At 57.2% G+C, this 17,872-nt stretch overlaps 2 protein-coding genes across 2 annotated transcripts; one reads left to right on the top strand and one right to left on the bottom strand.

Annotated features, from left to right (window-relative positions):
- Nucleotides 1–39: 39 nt before the first annotated feature.
- Nucleotides 40–3,372, top strand: ACD (ACD shelterin complex subunit and telomerase recruitment factor). The gene is made up of 11 exons (XM_049786414.1): nucleotides 40–188; nucleotides 274–416; nucleotides 508–601; nucleotides 850–926; nucleotides 1,006–1,050; nucleotides 1,177–1,211; nucleotides 1,310–1,461; nucleotides 1,710–1,830; nucleotides 2,514–2,878; nucleotides 3,000–3,091; nucleotides 3,170–3,372. The coding sequence occupies exons 1-11, from the start codon at nucleotides 90–92 to the stop codon at nucleotides 3,246–3,248; spliced, it is 1,302 nt and encodes a 433-aa protein (XP_049642371.1). The 5' UTR covers nucleotides 40–89; the 3' UTR covers nucleotides 3,249–3,372.
- Nucleotides 3,324–16,433, bottom strand: CARMIL2 (capping protein regulator and myosin 1 linker 2). The gene is given in 39 exon segments (XM_049786329.1): nucleotides 3,324–3,488; nucleotides 3,578–3,655; nucleotides 3,949–4,029; nucleotides 4,179–4,394; nucleotides 4,478–4,549; nucleotides 4,707–4,743; nucleotides 6,427–6,549; nucleotides 6,627–6,990; nucleotides 7,068–7,168; nucleotides 7,961–8,199; nucleotides 8,586–8,649; nucleotides 8,762–8,914; nucleotides 9,069–9,156; nucleotides 9,240–9,400; nucleotides 9,544–9,657; nucleotides 9,928–10,056; nucleotides 11,784–11,888; nucleotides 11,971–12,133; nucleotides 12,266–12,438; nucleotides 12,554–12,611; nucleotides 12,692–12,788; nucleotides 12,912–12,993; nucleotides 13,088–13,157; nucleotides 13,457–13,558; nucleotides 13,647–13,745; nucleotides 13,747–13,904; nucleotides 13,988–14,100; nucleotides 14,172–14,258; nucleotides 14,343–14,437; nucleotides 14,523–14,611; nucleotides 14,685–14,760; nucleotides 14,860–14,933; nucleotides 15,025–15,095; nucleotides 15,401–15,495; nucleotides 15,591–15,715; nucleotides 15,798–15,860; nucleotides 15,988–16,038; nucleotides 16,128–16,222; nucleotides 16,385–16,433. Coding segments are annotated over 39 exon segments (4,323 nt in total). The 3' UTR covers nucleotides 3,324–3,375.
- Between the last annotated feature and the right edge of the window lie 1,439 nt (nucleotides 16,434–17,872).

Raw genomic sequence — 17,872 nt, 5'->3', positions numbered from 1 at the left:
TTAAGGCGTTTCCGCTTCCGCCCAGAGGCGGGACCGCGCGCCGCGGGAAACCCGGCTCTCCGGAGCGGCCCCGGGCTGCCGCTGCAGACATGGCCCACGCCAAGAGCCTGGTGCTGAAGCCTTGGATCCGAAGGCTCATCCTGGGGTCAGAGGCGCTCTCGAGTCCGCAGGCGGGGCAGCTGCTCGAGGTGAGCCCCCCGGCGGGGCCCGGACCCGCCCGGGACGGACGGGGGGACCCGGGGCAGGGGAAGTCACGCGGGTCGCCGCTGTCAGGTCCTGCAGGAGGCCGAGACCGACGCCCCCGGCCCGTCCAGTGCCCCGGTGGCATCGGACGTCGGAGCCTCGCTGCTGGTGTCCGACGGCACGCACAGCGTCCGCTGCCTGGTGACGCGGGAGGCGCTGGAGGCCTCGGACTGGTGAGAGAGGTGCCTGGGGCCCCGGGGAGAAGAAGGGCCGGGATGGGGGAGATCGGTGCACCAGGTCGTGATGGTCGCGCACTCGCTTCAGGGAGGAGAAGGAGTTCGGGTTCCGCGGCGCCGAAGGCCGCTTGCTGCTGCTGCAGGACTGTGAAGTCCGTGTCCACCTCTTGGAGAGCGGCAAGGTGCGGGGCGGGGGTAGGACCTGGTGCGGAGGTGGGGGCGCAGGTGAGTGGGGCGCGGGGATCCCCTCGTTGGGTGGAGCTGGTATGGTAAGTGGGGGTCTGCATGGTGAGTGGAGGTCAGCTCAATGGTGGTGTTGGGGTCAGCTCTCTGAGTGGGGTCCCTCGCTGTAGCCAAGGGAATGCAGGCAGGCTTGCTTCTGGTCTGACTCTTCAATGCAGCTGGAGACCTGTCTCTGCTGTCTCCATAGTCTGCCGAATTCCAGCTACAGGTGAACCGTTTCAACGTGCTGCCCACCTATCAATGCCGGGAGTGGGTACTCAGCTGGTAAGGGATGTGCCCCCTTGCCCTCTGCCCACCAACTCTCCCTGGGGAGAGCTGACATCTGTTCACCTCCTTTCCTCAGTAACCAGGATGCAGAAGTGCAGAAAAAGCTATCTGAGTGCTTAGAGTGAGTCTGGGGTTGGGCTTCACTAAGTGGGGTCTTCTTGAGGGGGTGGCATATCCCTTGGGACAGATGATTTAGGGGTCACTAACCTCAGCTTGTTGCTTAGGCCTGGCGCTTCTCTTTCTGTAGGGACCACCTTTCGGAGTTCACCTCCCCCAGTTCAGGTACTTGAGAAGGAAATGACTGAAGGCCTTAACTTCCTGGGCAGTGATCTCTCCAGAGTCTCCAAGGAAGACCCCTTCCTTTCCTTCTTGTCCCCCAGATTTTACACTGACCCAGCTTCTGGAGGAAGTGGAGGAGGACCAGGAGCAAGGAGAATCCCTAGTATGCCTAGCTGAGAGTTGTCTGATGCCTTCCAGCTTTGGCACCACACCCTGCCGCACCCGCTGGTCTGCCTTGCGTCTCAGGACCAGGGTCAGTGTAGGATGCCTTTTTTTTTTTTTTTTTTTTTTTTTGGTTTTTGGGCCACACCTGGTGACACTCAGGGGTTACTCCTGGCTATGCGCTCAGAAGTTGCTCCTGGCTTGGGGGACCATATGGGACGCCGGGGGGATCGAACCGCGGTCCGTCCTAGGCTAGCGCAGGCAAGGCAGGCACCTTACTTCTTGGGAAGTGTCAGAGTGAGGAACTGGGCAAGGGCCACACTGAGATTCATGTCACAGGGTGAAGCTGTGTACACTGTCCCCAGTGTGTGGCTGCACATCTCCGAGAGTGACCAGCAGATCCTCCAAGCACTGGAACAGGGGGCACACAGTAAGGACAACTGGAAACACCAAGAGTTGGGTGAGGATCTCAACAAATGCCAGGCACTGCATGCATACACTACCTGAGACCTTGTGCTCTACCCTAGCCCTCACCATCCCTTTCCACCTCACCCAGTTAATCTAGCTATATAACCCCTTAAAATTAGTTGGTTGAAAGATAGTACAGAGGCTCAGGTACATACCTTGCATTTAGCCAACCCTGGTTCAATCCCTGATACCCCATGATTCCCTGCTCTACTCTGAGCATCAATAGATGTACCCCTAGAGGGTCCCTAGAATGGCGTCGATCCCCAATAAAACAGGACAGACTTAAAAAAAAAAAAAAAAGAATTGCCAGAGTGATCCAGATAATACCCAGTACTTCAGGGCATAAGCAATAGCACTGGACCATTTGGCTGAAAATTGCTAATGGGGCTCCCAGGCCTACAGAACAACACTTGGGAATAGGATGAATACCTGGAGCTTCAGGACCCAAGTGCTAATCAACTCCCCCACAACTTCTAGGCCCTAAACTACCCACCTCAGATCTGACTATGCAGGGCTTGCCTCTAACTCTTCAGGTGAGCTGATGTCAGCCTAGAACTGGCACTCACTGTGCACATCAGTTTCCTAAGCTGCTCAACTCAGGAGGCAAGGGTGGCCACAGCCCATAAGGTCACTTAAGCTGAATGGGTTGTGCTCACAGGACGTCTCTCCTTCCAGAATCCCCTCCCTTATTCAGCCACATGCTGTCAGAGGAAATCGATGCCAGTGTCAGCCTTCTTCCTGCCCTGACCCCAGCCGATCCAGAGCCAGAGAAGAGCAGCTCCCAGCCCCTGCCAACCCCGTGTTCAACCCCGGATACCCTGCCCCCCAGCTCCCCACACTCAAGCCATGTAGCCAACACTCCACTCTTGAGCGGCACCTCAAGTCCTTCACCCCTTCGCCACATTCGTCCACAGCTGGCCCGTGGAACCAGGGCCATAAAAACTAATCTGCAATTCAAAGAAGTAGGATTGCCTCCCAAGACCTCTTCACCCTCTGCAATTTCAAGAACCAGGAGAACCTCGGAGCCCAACCCTGTGTGGGTGAGCTCAGTTGCCCATCTGATGGAGGAGGCACTGGGTTGGGGCTGTAAGGAGGCTAGTCTGGTCTTGGGGGAGTCAGCATTCAGGCTGGCTTCTACTGCAGATGTCAAACTCCTTTCAGGACCCTCCAAAGCAGCATCGTGATGGTTCTGCTTTCCAATATACATATGAGCCTCCCTGTTCCACCCTTTGTACCCAGGTCCAAGCCACCAGGTGAGTGCCCGGGGCTGCCCCACTCTCAGTCCCCAGCCCCACCTGATCTCTAACTCACAGCCATGGTTGTCTTCCCAGGCTTCCTTCCAAGTTCCTGGCCTGGGCCTTGTTCTTTCTGATGGAGCCACAAGCGGAAACTGAGCAAACCAAGGTGTGAGGGAGGGATTATGGGGATTGAGGGATTGTGTCTGCTTGTCTGGGCCCAGGGTGGACAGAAAGCACTCCATGCTACTTCCTTTGAGTTTTTTTAATAAAATAATCTCATGCGGCAGGAAAGGAAAGGCTCAGGGGTTGGGACCGCCGCCTCTTTGGTCTGTGGCTAGGGAGGGTGGGCTCCGTTCAGGGCTGGAAGGGTCTGTGGACTGTGGGGGCGGAGGCTCAGCTCCAAGGCCAGATCCTGCAAAAGAATTGGGAGCAAGAGAAAGGATCAGGATTGGACTGAGAGGTCCCCGCCCCCATCTTTTCCAGTTGGCTTCACCTCCTTACCTAGGCTTGGAGATGGGGGTGCCTCAAGCTTCGGCCTGCGCTTGAGAACAGGGGAGCGCTGCAGCCGCAGGGGCCGTTCTGAGGGACACAGAAAAGACCGGGATAGGTTGCTAAGGGCTTGCTTGTCCCTGACTCTTCTTCCATGTCTAGAGTGTGCACACATGCACCCCCTACATACACACACATACACGTTGCCTCTCCCTGCACCCCCCTCGTCATTCTTCAGGAGGTCAGGCCAATACTAGGAGGAAGGACTTGCTCCTGGCTTTCTGGTCCCCCTCAGACCACTGATGGTCCTTTTAAGGGCCAGAGCCATGAAGGGAGTCCAGGAGCCTGTCCTCCTGCATCTTCATGGAAGAGAAGTCCCTCACCAACAGGGGCCTGGAGCTGATCCTCATGCACAGACACCGCTCGCCGCCCTGCCGAGAGAGGCCGTGGCCTCAGATGGCCATCTGAGGAAGGCCGTGATATCAGAATATGGTTCCAGCAGTTGCCCCCTCCACCCCCAGCCCCAGTGCCTCCCACCTTCAGGTCTCCAGTGAACTAAATTCCCAGCAAGAACTCCTCTAGTCCCCAAACTATAGCTGAGTTGTCTGCCTACCTTCATTTCTGGGACCCAAGCAAGGATCCTCTGGAAGGCCCAGGCTGTCTGGAGAAGGACTGGTTCTCCGGGGACTAGGGCAAGGGGAGGGGGGGCCAGGACCATCCTGTTGGCCCCAACCACGACCCCTGAGTTCTGCATTCAGCTGTTGCCCCAGTGTCTTCCAGGTGGTAGACTCAGGCCCCTGGCCACCTGGCCCAGGCCTGCATGAAGGGTCTGCAGGGAGAAGGGTGTCAGCCCTAGGCCAGATCAGGGTTCTGGTCACTTCCTGCTGGTCTCCGCATGCCCCCAGTACTCACCGGCAGACACAGAGTGGGTGCGGGACTTAATGGACATAGGAGGGGTCTCAGTGGAACTGTCCATGATATCACCTGAAAGGCAAGACTAAGGGCTCAGCACCAGGCCTGTAGAGTGAGGGGAGGAAAACCTGTCCATCCTCCACCTCCCTCAGGATAATAGTATCTGGGGAGCTCTATTAGGACACCCCCAATTCCCAGATAGAAGAGCTCTATCCCAGACCCTACTCACCATCTGAGCCAGCCTTCTTGATCTCTCCGTCTTTGCTCTGCAGGGAACAGAGCAGTCAAGCTCCAGCCCTACCCACCCCTCATCCCAGTCATGTTTTTGTTCTTTATTGGCTTTTTAGGTTTGGGCCCAGGCATCGCTACCAGCAGTGCCCAGGGAATCATGCAGTACCAGGAACCAAACCTAGGGCTCCTGCATCTCTGTAGCCTTATTTTTTTTTTATTTTATATTTTAATTTTTGGTTTTTGGGCCACACCCGGAGACCCTCAGGCATTACTCTGGTTATACGCTCAGAAATCGCTCCTGGATTGGATGCCGGGGATTGAACCCAGGTCCATCCTGGGTTCACTGCGTGCGAGGCAAACACCCTACTGCTGCGCTATTGCTTTGGCCGCCTTATTTTTGTACTTGTTCTATGCTATAAAGTTCTCAATATGGTGGTCGTAAATATGACCAACCCAATCCTAACAATCTTAGAGTGCAGGATGGAGGCTAGTTACACACTAGTGCCCATATGATTGCAGGGATACTGCAGAAGGTCGTTATGAAATTCGCTTTCCATATTTTGTGTTCACAGTTCAGGCTGTCTTACATGGCATGTGTTTCTAATATTTTCGAACAGGTTTTTTTTTTTTTTTTTTTTTTGGTTTTTGGGCCACACCCGGCGTTGCTCAGGAGTTACTCCTGGCTGTCTGCTCAGAAATAGTTTCTGGGGGCCGGGCGGTGGCGCCAAAGGTAAGGTGCCTGCCTTGCCAGCGCTGCCTTGGACGGACCGCGGTTCGATCCCCCGGTGTCCCATATGGTCCCCCAAGCCAGGAGCAACTTCTGAGCACATAGCCAGGAGTAACCCCTGAGCGTTACCGGGTGTGGCCCAAAAACCAAAAAAAAAAAAAAAAAAAAAAAAAAAAAAAAAAGAAATAGTTTCTGGCAGCCATAGGGAACCATATGGGACACTGGGATTCGAACCAACCACCTTTGGTCCTGGATCGGCTGCTTGCAAGGCAAATGCCACTGTGCTATCTCTCCAGGCCCTTTGCCCTTTTCAAACAGTTTCTTTTTTTTTTTTTTTTTTTTTGGGCCACACCTGGCGGTGCTCAGGGGTTACTCCTGGCTGTCTGCTCAGAAATAGCTCCTGGCAGGCACCGGGGACCATATGGGACACCGGGATTCTAACCAACCACCTTTGGTCCTGGATCAACTGCTTGCAAAGCAAACACCACTGTGCTATCTCTCCGGGCCCCTCGAACAGTTTCTAAGAGGATGGGACACAAGGCTGTGGCTCTTATTAGAGACTAGTCAGGGTGACATTAGCAGGGGACCTTGGAGAAGATGAGCAGGGGTGGACAAAGAGGAGCCTAGCAAAGCCACCAAGGTGGTGAGAGGCTGAGGAGTAGTAGAGGAGTCCAGACAGGTCCTAAGATGACAGTGGTCACCAGGAGACCCAAGGGTCAAGAGTGTGTGTGTGACAGTGTGTGACTCCTGGAGAACACTGTCCTTGTTAATAGGGGACAGATTTCCCAAAGCTACAGAGAAAGAGTTCCCCAAGTCCAAGGAGAGACCAGACCTGCAGGGAAGAAGTGAAGCTGGGCCCTACTTAAAGAAAGAGGGGGTGAAAGTGACAGCTAGACTTTCTGTGTCATGAGTCTGTCTCTGGTCACATATGTCACCACAGACTGCCACATGTCACCTGCCCCCTCACTTCACACTGTCCCTTCAGACTTACTTGCTTTCTCTTGCCTTCAGCACTTCCGCTGCTTCGGCTCACGCCGATCCGCTGTAGCATCACTTGTACCCGCTGTTCAAAGGATGGGGCAACCTCTGTCTCTCCCCGTTCCAGGGGCCGCCGCTGGGAACAAATGCCAAAGTGGAGAATGGGCCCACGCCTTGGTCCCAACAGCCCTGGTGCCTGTCATCAGGCCTCACCTTGTCGGGTCTGGCCCCCAGCACGGCCTCTTCCTCCTCAGCCGGCAGCAGTATCATGGAGTAGGCCTTGCTCTCCCGCGTGTATCGGGGTCTGCTCCTGCGAGCGGGGTCAGGACTGCTGGTGCCGCCCTCAGCCCCTGCAGGCTCCTCACCCCGGCCAGGTCGGGCTGGTGGGCGCAGCAGATCTCCGAGTGTGGTTTTCCGGACTCGAGGAACTGCCCCTGGACTAGTTTCCAATTCAGGTCGTGGTCCCCGAGTTGAACGAGGCTTCTTGAAGGCAAAGAGGGTGCCCAGCCTCTTCCTCAGTGTACGTGGGACAGGGCTGGTGCCTCCCTCAGTAGCTGGCTCTTCCTCAGGCGTCCAGCTGTGGGGACAGCCAGCAGTGAGTGGGAGCACCCACGGAGCACCCGCTCCCACCGGCCTCAGCTGCCCTTCACTCACAGGTGAGCCTGCTGGATCAACCTTTTGGAGAAGAATTCTTCCACGCCCTCGTCCACACGGGCACTGAGCCCATTCCCTTCCTGCGGCAGGGCTGGGGGCACCTGGAGGACACCGAGGGGTTGGGGATCAGGCCTAAGTCCAACCTGACTTGGTCCATCTCCTTTGTCCGGAAGCTGGGCCTGAGGGGGGTACTCTCCGGGCAGCTGACAAGCTCTCCCACCCTACTGTCCAGGTGATTTCTGACAACCCCTGCACCCCTCCTTCCTAGACAAACACACCCAGTCCTACTTGCACTTGTCCCATTGAGCATTTTCCAGTCACCAGCACTTAGAACCCGCTGCCCAGGGTCTCCCGTCCCCACTAGCCACCCGCCCTGCTCGGAACATTTTCCTGCAGTACCCCCCCACCCCCACCCCTCCAGGCCTGCTGCCGGCTTAGCGGCGGGCGCCAGCTGCTGCGTCAGACCCTCTGGGGGACCTCATGCGGGCTCCCTCCTCCCTCACACCCAGTGCCCACCCATCTCCCGGCACAGACACCACCCAACCACCCAACCCGTGCAGAGCTGGGATTCTACCCGCAGCCCCGGAGGGACCCAGCGAGGCTCAATAACGCCAGGGAAAGGATGTGCCGGAAGCCCCTCTAGCGCATCCAACCAGGCAGCGGGCCCTTCCAGATCCCGGGCCGGGCCGTAGAAGCCTGACCTCACGACCCCCAGTGGGCACGGTCGGGGTGGAGGCCGGCCAGGAAGAAGTCAGATGCAGTTACAGCCCAGCGACTAGGTGGCCTTGCAACCCCGCAACCCGGATCCCTGTCCACCACGGGCCTGAGCCGCCTCGGAGCCACCCGCGACCCCTAGTTCCACCAGCCCTGGAGGGTGGGTGGGGGGCGCTCACCTGGGGGCCCCCCGGCGGCGGGCGGTGGTGGTGCTGGCGGCGCGGCCGTGGCCGGGCCCGGGTGGGATGGCGCAGGGGCTGCCCGGCGGGCGGCAGGTCCATGCGAGGCAGAGGCCCGGCCGGGAGCCCGGGGGCGGCGGGACTGGGCGAGCCGCGCGCCGACGGCCCCGCCTGCGGCTCCGCATCTTCCCCGGGAGCCGCCAGCTTGGGCTCAGGCTCCGCCGGCTCAGCAGCAGCACCTAAGGGGTGAGCACCACCAGGCAGCCGAGCCGGGGAGGCGGCGGGCACGGCGCGGGGGGACCCGCCCAGGGCTCGGGGAGGGGCCCAGCAACGCCGCCCGCCCCCCGCCGCTGTCCGTGGTGCTGAGCGCGGCCCCGAGGAGCGAGCAAGCGGGCGAGCGCGGCCCCGACTGCCGCCAAGCACGCGCGTCCTGGGGGCGGGCGTGGGGGAGGCGGCCAGCCCTGCAGGTTCCAGTGCCAGCAGGTCCGGCCAAGGTCAGGAGTTCCTCGGCCAGAGCTGAATGGAATGAATGAATGTGCCCAAGTGTCCAGGTCCTCAACAGGGCTTCAGCCCAAAGGGGACTTACTTGGGGAAGGGAAGAGGAGTCTTCCAGGTCCTGACTTACAGTGAGAAGAGAGCGGACCAGCACAGTGCTTGGACTCATGCCATTTCTCTGGACAATAGTCATCCTGGCAGGCAAGAGTCAAACAGCCTCCTGGGTCAGGGCATCGCTCCTTCACCCCCTCAGAACAAGGTGTAGGAGATCCTGGGTTGACGCCCAAGAGTTCTGCAAGCACCTACCTTGGGAACCTTTTCATCATCCTCACACGTCTCTTTGGGGAAGAAAAGACCCTCTGGCTCCCCAGGTCCGAGGAGGGGGCTATATTCGCACCCCATCAGTTTGGGCAGATCAGGGGGAACCACGACTGTTGCCTGTTCAGCCATACTCTCCACCTGCAGCCACAACGACAGATAAAAGCAGCTCAGTTGCAATCTCCCCAGTACTACAGGAACCCAGAAATACCCCTGGAGTACATGATCCCAGACACTGTGAAAGCCCCTGCCAGGCAATGGTCTGGTCCTGGTGTGTGGTGTACATCTCTCTCACCAGCTGATCCCGAGCTGCACTCAGACCCTCCAGAGCCTGTGCCACAATGTTCTCGGCCAAGGAGCTTGTGACGGACAGCCGCACGTCTCTGTCCCTATATCAGAAGAAGCAACTTAGACCATATAGTACTGTCTCAGGCTAGCCTTGCTCAGTCCAGCCTGCTCAGCCTACCTGAGCCTGGTGAATTCATCTTGCAGCAGCTGCTCTGGGAGCAGTTCTGGAAGACCCCGGGAGCCCACTAGGGCCTCCTCTAGCTGCTCCCTCCACCTGGGTCCCTGTGGCATCGGTGGGCAAAGGCTCTTGGTTGTGTCCAGTGTGACCTGGGTGAAGTCCTGGACATTGGGAGAAAAGCAGTGATGGGGTGTTAAGGTCCACACTACTTGGTTTGAGGCCCTGACCCCACAGAATTCTATTAAGACACATCATAACGTGCGGGTCAAGCCTACCTATGGAGGTGGGCCAAAGGCAGTCTCACCTGAATGTCATGGTGGCAGACCTTGCCCACCTGTCCCAGAAGACCCTCCAGCTTCTGTAGAAGCTGCCACTGGTGGCTTGGGGAGCTCCCAGCCTCGTATAGAATGGGGAGAATCTGGGCCAGAGAGATAGTATAGTGAGTAGGGCGTTTGCCTTGTATGAGGCTAACCCAGGTTCAAACACTGGAATCCCATATGGTACCCTGAGTCTGTTAGGAGCAATCCCTGAGTGCAGAGGCTGGAATAAACCTTGGGCACTGCCACATGTAACCTTACCAAAATATACATATATTTAAGGAGGATCTGGAGGCCAAGGAGGAAGAGGAATGTCAAGTAGACACCTGGCTGAGAGGGAAAGAGATGGCGTGGTGGGAGAGGAAACTCACACTGAGAGAGAAGTTGGCATTCTGGATGGCATCCTCAGCCTGGTGCAGGGCAGCTCTACCCTGTGGCCCGGCCTGGCAGCCCAGCAGCTCCACATGCTCCTGCACTGACTGGCATAGTTCATTCACTTCCTGAGGGAATCAGGAATCAGTCCAGGCCTGGTCCTGCCCTGCCCCAGGCCTGGACTACTTTGCCCCAGTCTCTGTCAAGGTAAGGACTGCCAAGAAGCTGACATTGCCAGGCCAGGGAACCTTTCTCTCTCCAGAATAAGGGAGAGCTCTTTGCTATGTTTGTATTTTATGAACTTAGTCTCTAAACCACCCAGCTAAAGAATTAAGCTGAGTGAAGAGAAAAGGGATCTAGGAGCCTCAAATGGAGGATCACTGTGACCCAGAGTGATGTGTTTGAGACTTGCTCCAGAGGCAGAAATAAGGAGATATGAGGGAGGTCCAATGTGGCTAGGAGACCCCTGACCCCAACAGGCACCCATGAGGATGGACTCCAGGGTAGAGATTAGAGTTGGATGAGAGCACATGAAATTGTGGAGAGTAGGAAGGTATTGCAGGAGGTTTAGATTGGGCTGCATGAGTGCTGGTGCTTGGGAATGAGGTGGGATATAGACATAGGAAGGTAAGTACAGCACATGAAAGCATGTTATGAAAGTCAGAACAAAAAAAGTTTCTGGGGTTGGCCAAGCAGAGGTGAGTGGACAGGGAAGAGGAGCCCTGTAAATGAAAATAATGGATGGGGCTACAATGGAAAGCAACTTTAAAGGAGAATTTAAAATACTTCCCTTTTTTTCTTTGGGGGAGAGGGGAGTTGGGCCACACCCAGCGGCTCTCGGGTTACTCCTGGCTCTGTGCTCAAAAATCGCTCCTGGCAGGGCCAGAGCAATAGCACAGTAGATAGGCCATTTGCCTTGCACCTGCCTGACCTGGGTTCAATCCCCAGCATCCTATATGGTCTCCCAAGCCTGACAGGAGAGCTATTTGATCACGAGCCAGGAATCATCCCTTAGTGCTGCTGGGTATGGCCCAAATACCAAAAACAAAAACAAAATCACTCCTGGCAGGCTCGGGGGACCATATGGGATGCCAGGAATCCAACATGGGTTGGCTGCATGCAAAGCCCTATCCACTGTACTATCACTCTGACTCCCCTTGAACACTCATTTCTCTTGCTTATTTCCATTTTCAAGAAGCCTGTGTTCTCTCTCAAACATGTGCTTCTCTCAGTCTTTCCCCCACAGCTTTTTAAAATAAGGTTCAATAAAACTTTCTTGTTTCACCAGAAAGTAAAATAAAGGCATCCTAGAGTGCTGTATGGGGAGGTTTTTTTCTTTTTTTGGGTGGGGGGGCCCACACTGGTGATGCTCAGGGGTTACTCCTGGCTATGCACTCAGAAATCACTCCTGGCTTGGGAGTAGTCCGTCCTAGGTTAGCACTTGCAAGGCAAATGTCCTATCATGTTTGCACTACCGTTCCAGTCCCTCTTTTTTGTTTGTTTTTAGATTACACCTGGTGGCACTCAGGGGTTACTTCTGGCTCTGTGCTCAGAAATCGCTCCTGGTAGGCTCGGGGGATCATATGGGATGCTGCGAACAGGGTCCGTCCTGAGTTGGCTGCATGCAAAGCAAACACCCTACCGCTGTGCTATCGCTCTAAACCCTAAGGAATTATTTCTTATGGGTTGATTCCTCTCTTAACCAAGTAGGGGGACTCGTCTAATTACAGGATTCAAGCACTCAGATTCCCAGAAAGTCAGATCCTTCGACTCATGAGGAATCAATCCCAAGGGCTACAGCTCTCCTCCAGCCTGACCTTCCTCTGTTCTTCAGCCTGGTGGAGGAGACACTGACCTGCTCAGAGGGGCCTGAGTGTAGAGTCAGTGGCTTTGTGCTTGGGGAAGAGTCATCAGAAGCGGTGTGATCAGCGCGACTGTTCCTCAAGAGACAGGCTTGGATCTGGGGACGAAGGATATTGGCCAGAGGAGTCTGGCAGCAGAGGGACATGGCCCGGACGTGTCTTCAGGGAGAGGCCGCTGACCTGATGAACTGCACGTGCTGTCAATTCTGGGCGGCTGCGCTGTGCCTGGGCCACATCACTCAGCGGCAGCGGCATGGCCTTTAGGCTGCGGTTCTGCTCCAGCGCCTGGGCCACATCCAGCAGGCCCAGAGCAGATGTTTGGTTCCGGTCCCAGACCACAGACCTAAGCCAGGCCAGATTTCAACGGAAGGCGAAGCTCCGCAAGGTCGCCCACCCCTTTGTCCAGGTCTATTTGAGGCGCCCTGCAAGCCCTTACTGTGTGCCCCACCCCAAGACGTCCCCTGGCCCTGCCCACCGGAGCCTGGTGTTGATCCGGAGCGCCTTGGCCAACATCTTGGCTCCCGCGTCCCCCATAGCGTTGCCGCTGATATCCAGTGCCTGCAAATTGGGATTGGTGCCCAGGGCCTGGAGCAAGACGCTGGCACCCAACTTCAGCCGTGACTCGGCCACCGACAGAGACTGCAGAGGCTGGCATTAAGAGAAAACCATCCTTGGTGTCAGCCAGGGAAAGTGGATCTTTCTGAGCCAGCAGTCAGCGGGGTCTTGAGTACATTAAGCCCCGAGGTGGAGCATGAGAACTCACACAGTCGTCATCCTGCATGAGCTGCACAATCCGATGCAGCACGTCATCCAGGGTCTCCCTGTAGGAAGGGCAAGGTTGGGGGGACGACCCGGATCGTAGGTTGCTGTCGGGGAAACCTAGGAGTAGGATGGGGCTTACTTGCACCGGACGTTGAAGTTCCTTCCAAGCGCCACATGTCGCAAGGACCGACTCCTCCCGATGGCTAACACCAGAGTCACCATGTCTGAGCCGAAGCCTGGGGAGGGGGGTGGCACAGGCCACTCTCAAGGCTCTGCTTGGGGCACGGAAACCGGGGGTGGGGTGGCACTATGCGCACAACACCCAACACCGCGTGGTTGGCATATGGGCGGCCTCTCACCATTGTCAGCCAGGTCTAGGGAGCTCAGTGCGCCGGCATCGCAGACCAGGTCTTGGATCACCTGAGCGCCTGCGGAGCGCAGCTGCGGGTGGAGAGGCGATGCTCAGGCCAGTAGGCCAGAGGGGCAAGGAGAATCCCAGCCAGAGCTAGCCGAGTGGAGGGCAGCCTGCGCTCACCTCGCAGGCGCTGAGATCCAAGTGCAGGTCAGTCAGGTAGGTGTTGAGCGCTAGGCCTTCCAAAAGGGCTCTGGAGGGAGATGTCACAGCAGTGGCAGGAGCAAGGAAAATGGGGGGGGGGGGGATAGGGCCGGAGAGAGCATGGAGGTAAGGCGTTTGCTTTGCATGCAGGAGGACGGTGGTTCGAATCCCGGCATCCCATATGGTCCCCCGAGCCTGCCAGGAGTGATTTCTGAGCGTGGAGCCAGGAGTGACCCCTGAGCGCTGCCGGGTGTGACCCAAAAACCAAAAAAAAAGGGGGGGCCATGTCTCCAAAGTGGTTTGGGAGGGGACTGAGGGTGCGTGCGATGGGGCGGTGAGGGTGCTGACCTGAGCGCATCAGGCGGCAGCTTGCAGGACGCCAGGCCCAAATGGCGCAGCATCTCCGTGCGGCCCAGGAAGCGCTGCAGGGCCGAAGTGGCTCCAGACTTCCTAAAGGGAGCAGGACTGTGGGCCTGGGACGCCGCAGCTGCCACAGGGAGCTCTCCTCTCACCCCTATCGCGTTCCCGGCCCCCTTACGTTCGGGAAAAGACGTTCTTGGAGGCGTCGAGGTGCGTGAGGCTGGAGCAGCAGCCACGGGCCAATGCAGAGAAGAGCTGCAAAGGAGGCAGTGGGGTCCACCGGCCCAGCTGCCTGGTGGTTCCCAGCCCCCCACCACACCCCGGGGTCTTTCTCTCCCCCGCCCAGAACGCCCCTCACCATGTCCAGGGCTGCCTCGGTGCCTGCGAGATTCAGGACCGACAGAACATTTGGGCGGCTCAGGAAACTGTAGAGGCCCTAGAGGAGCGTAAGGGAAGGAATCAGCCTGACATCCCATTATCTGTGGTACCCCAATCATTGTCCCTTGGGCAGCCACTCACTCCATTGTCCTCTGAGGCCCCTAGTGCCCCGGGGTTCCCAGAAAGGTCCAGGTAGGTCAGGGCAGAGTCGAAGGCAGAGTTGGAAGCCAGCGCGCGGCCCAGAGCCTTCATTCCTGGGGATACAGTGTCTCAGCATTTGAGCCAACCCAGGGTGCTTGGCCCAGCCCTTCCCTCACCTCCTCACCTCGGGGACCCAGCCCGGTCTGGGCCAAGTTGAGTCTCCTCAAGGCCCCAGGACGGTGCTTTAGGTGCTGACTGAGCGCAATGATGCCTGGGGCAAGAAGACATGGGAGTGATTTCCTACTCCATCCTCAATGCTTACCCTGCTGGGGGTGAGGGTTCCCAGCGCACCAACCTTTATCGTCCAGTAGGTTCCCAGCCAGGCTGAGCTCCCGCAGCCCAGAGTTTGGGTGTCCTGCCAATGTCTGGGCCAGTCTCCGAACAAAGTCTCTAGGAATCAAACCCGAGGGATGACTTTGCTCTACCTCCCCGCAGACTCAAGGCTCCTCCCAGCCCTGCCCTGCCCAGCTCCTACCCCCGAAGCCCACAGGCCTCCAGCACCAGCTCCTCCAGGTGCCAAGACTGGCTCATCATGTGCAGAATCTGTTCCAAGACCTCGAGGCTCTGTGAACAGCAGGAACTCAGCAGGCTGTACCCTGACCCCTCAGCCTCAGCGCCACCAAACCCCAGCTCTCACCAACTTCATGTCTACACAGGAGAGGCCCCGAAACCATAGATTGTAGGTCAGGGCTGCCACACTCAAGGCCAGGTCCCTGCATGGGAGAAGATAAGTGCAAAGCTTAGGAACCCCCACTAATCAATCTCCCAGGCCTGAGGCGCTGTCCCCCCTTCCCAGGCGAGAGATCACACACCGACTGCCCAGGTGGCTGAAGTCTCCCAGGCTGAAGTGTCGGCAGCCCTGGCGGTGGTACACAGTGTCCACATCCTGGACAGGAGAAAGTGTCTCCAGCTGCTTAGGGTGGCCCCAAGAGGCACCCCAGGTGTTTCTCAACCTCAGTGGAGGGTCCTGCCCTTACCCACTGAATCTCCTTAAGGAAAGGAAAGCCATTGTAGTCACACAGAGCCTCATATGTCTCCACGAAGCCGCCTGAGCCGGTGTGAGAGGATGGAGAGAGGAGAGAGACAAAGATCAAGAGAAGCTCCAAGAGCAGAGCTCAGCCATTGCATGTGGCAAGCCCAGGTTCCACCTCTAGGCCTGAGCTGGGAGTAGCACCTGAGTACAGCCGGGTGTGGCTTTGGAACCACAAAAAGGTCAGAGATGGAGGAATATCACACTAAAGTTCGGAGGAACCTAGTTCTCAGTGTGGGAGCCCCTCTGCTCTAATGCCAGGGGTGGAGGGCTGCAGTGAGGGGAGGGGCTATAGAAGCCCTGAGAACCTCCTTAATTCTTACCACAGGGTCTGCTGGGTGCTGTGGCCTCTGAGAGATGAGTGCTTCTCTCTAGGCGGGCCAACATGGCTGGGGGGGTGGGATCCCGGAACAGCTTCCTGGGGAGGAGGTGAGGGAAGAGGGCATAGATTTGCAGTTTCTGGGATAGGTGGCAGCCTGCTTCCCTAGCATCCTGGCCACTGCTGGGCCTCACCCAAGGGTGGAGCGAGGGAAGATCCTCTTGATGGCCACTGCAATGTGCTGGGCCAGTTGTTCCAGGGCAGCCAAGGCAGGAAACTGCAGGACCAGGTCAGGAAGGGAGTCCAGCTCAAAGGTGACCTGGGGAATTGTTGGGCTGGTCCACCAATAGGGGAACAGATGGGACATAGGCTGAGGGCTGGCAGGGGCATTAGGGGCTCACCTGAGGGGGTATTTCCTGCAGGGCCATAGCCTGCACCTCCAGGTAGCTGAATGTGCAGTCCACCTGTGGAGAGCTCAGGTCAGCTCGGCCCGAGCCCACCCTGCAAAATTCTAGCCTGCTGGAAGAGAAGCGCCCACAGGGCCTGGCCCCTACATGCAAGGGCCTACTTCTCTGGAGGAGCTGGACTCACCCTCAGGGGAAGGCCGGTGTGGAGCAGGTAGGCTCTCCAGCGCAGCAGTGCCTGAAGGGACACGGAGCTGACCCCTTGTACAGGCCAATGGGCTCTGCTACCTGCATCCCCGGACCTCCCAGCCTCCACCCACCGCGTACCAGGACATGGCCCGCCTTGGCACCCTGGCGCTTTGGCAACCAGGTTGGCAGCAGCAGTTCAGCCTCCTTGGGCCACAGGAACCTGGTGATCTCGCCTGTGGAAAGGCAGCTTGGTGACTCAGGTCCTCCCAGAGGCTGACACTGTGCCATGCTCAGGCCTAGGCATCCCTTACCTTAATGAGGAAGGAACAGAGAGGACCCAGCAGGCAGAAACTTTAGTTGGGGTCCTTGAGGCTCCGCCACTGCCTAGTGCTTACCTTGCAACTCGCAGGATATGCCATAGAGAGCCTGGGGTGTCTGGGCCATCGGGCCTGGCCCGCCAACTGCAGAGGCCCCAGGAGCTCCAAGGCTGAGCAGTGGCAGGCAGGCGGCTCTGCACAGGAAGCTGGGCCCAGGCCGATCGGCTGCCACCTGCTCCTCTTGCAGCGGAAGGTACGTGGCTTCCTGCCAGGTCGGGCCTCCCCTCCCCTCCCGCCCACCTCTTCTCTGCCTCCGAGGGGACTGGAGATGTGGCAGGTCCGGTAACAAGGAGAAAGGAGGGGACCTGAGTTGCCCAGCAGCTCTGTCCCATCGGAAAAAGTGTGTCAGAGCAGACATGGGGGAAGGAGTGATGTGAATTGGGTTCATCATTGGGTGTTGTGACCCCAGTGAGTGTGCGGGTGGGTGGGGTGGGGGTGGGGGGCGTTACTGACTTCCTACTTCCACACAGCCACAAAGCCCCAGCTACGAACACCAGGGGGCGCTAGCCACTCGGGAAATGCCTGGGTCCAACCGGGTTTGTTCCCTCCAAAATCCCCACTGGGAGGTTGGAAGGATCTAATTGTTCTCAATTTAAAGAAGCTAATCTGTTCCTGATTTCAGTGATTCAGAATTTTTGAAAAGGGAAAAATCAAGATGCCCAAGGCCTTTTGAAACACAGGGTTTTCAGTTTTCAAAACTTGTGGCCCATTTAGGATCTGAAGATCTGGGTGTTTATCTACAGGGCAGCCTTCCACTAAAACTCCTAGTGCTTGCAGTCATGGTGATTTGATTCACGAGGCCAGGTATGGGTCTTGCATGTCCACATTCTCCACACAGCTGGGGTTTGTGGAAGCAGGAACTATGGGGAAGAGAAAAAAAAAGCTTGGCCTTGTGGAGATCTACTGAAGACTGGAACCACATGGAAAACAAGTTCAATAGTAGCAACAAGCTCAAGGTGAGAGCCCAGGAGTTAGGTGAAAGGGAGCTGGAGTCTTACCGGAGAATTCAAGGCAAGAGACTACACAGAATGCACAAATTGTTTTTTTGTTTTTTTTTTGGTTTTTGGGCCACACCCGTTTGATGCTCAGGGGTTACTCCTGGCTATGCGCTCAGAAATCCTCTGGCTTGGGGGGACCATATGGGATGCCGGGGATCGAACCGCGGTCCGTCCTATGCTAGCGCTTGCAAGGCAGACACCTTACCTCTAGCGCCACCTTCCCGGCCCCGCACAAATTGTTTTAAGGTGAGACCTTAAGTGCTCAGAGGTCAGGATTAGGTGGCCAAGAAGGTAAGTTCTGAGAGTGAGAGAGCTAGTACAGGGACTAAGGCACCTACCCAGCTTCCATGTGGCTGACCCAGTCTTGATCTCCAGTACTGCATATGGCCCCTTAGCCCTGTCAAGAGTGATCCCTGAACAGAGCCAGGAGTGAACCATGAACACAGCCAGATAAGGCCCCAATTAAGCTCTCCCTGACCCAAGCCTCAAAAAAGTAAGGTTTTGAAGT

The sequence above is a fragment of the Suncus etruscus genome, chromosome 14, assembly GCF_024139225.1.
Source record: "Suncus etruscus isolate mSunEtr1 chromosome 14, mSunEtr1.pri.cur, whole genome shotgun sequence".
NCBI classification, from domain to species: Eukaryota; Metazoa; Chordata; class Mammalia; order Eulipotyphla; family Soricidae; genus Suncus; species Suncus etruscus.
This window is presented reverse-complemented; position numbering and strand designations above follow the sequence as displayed.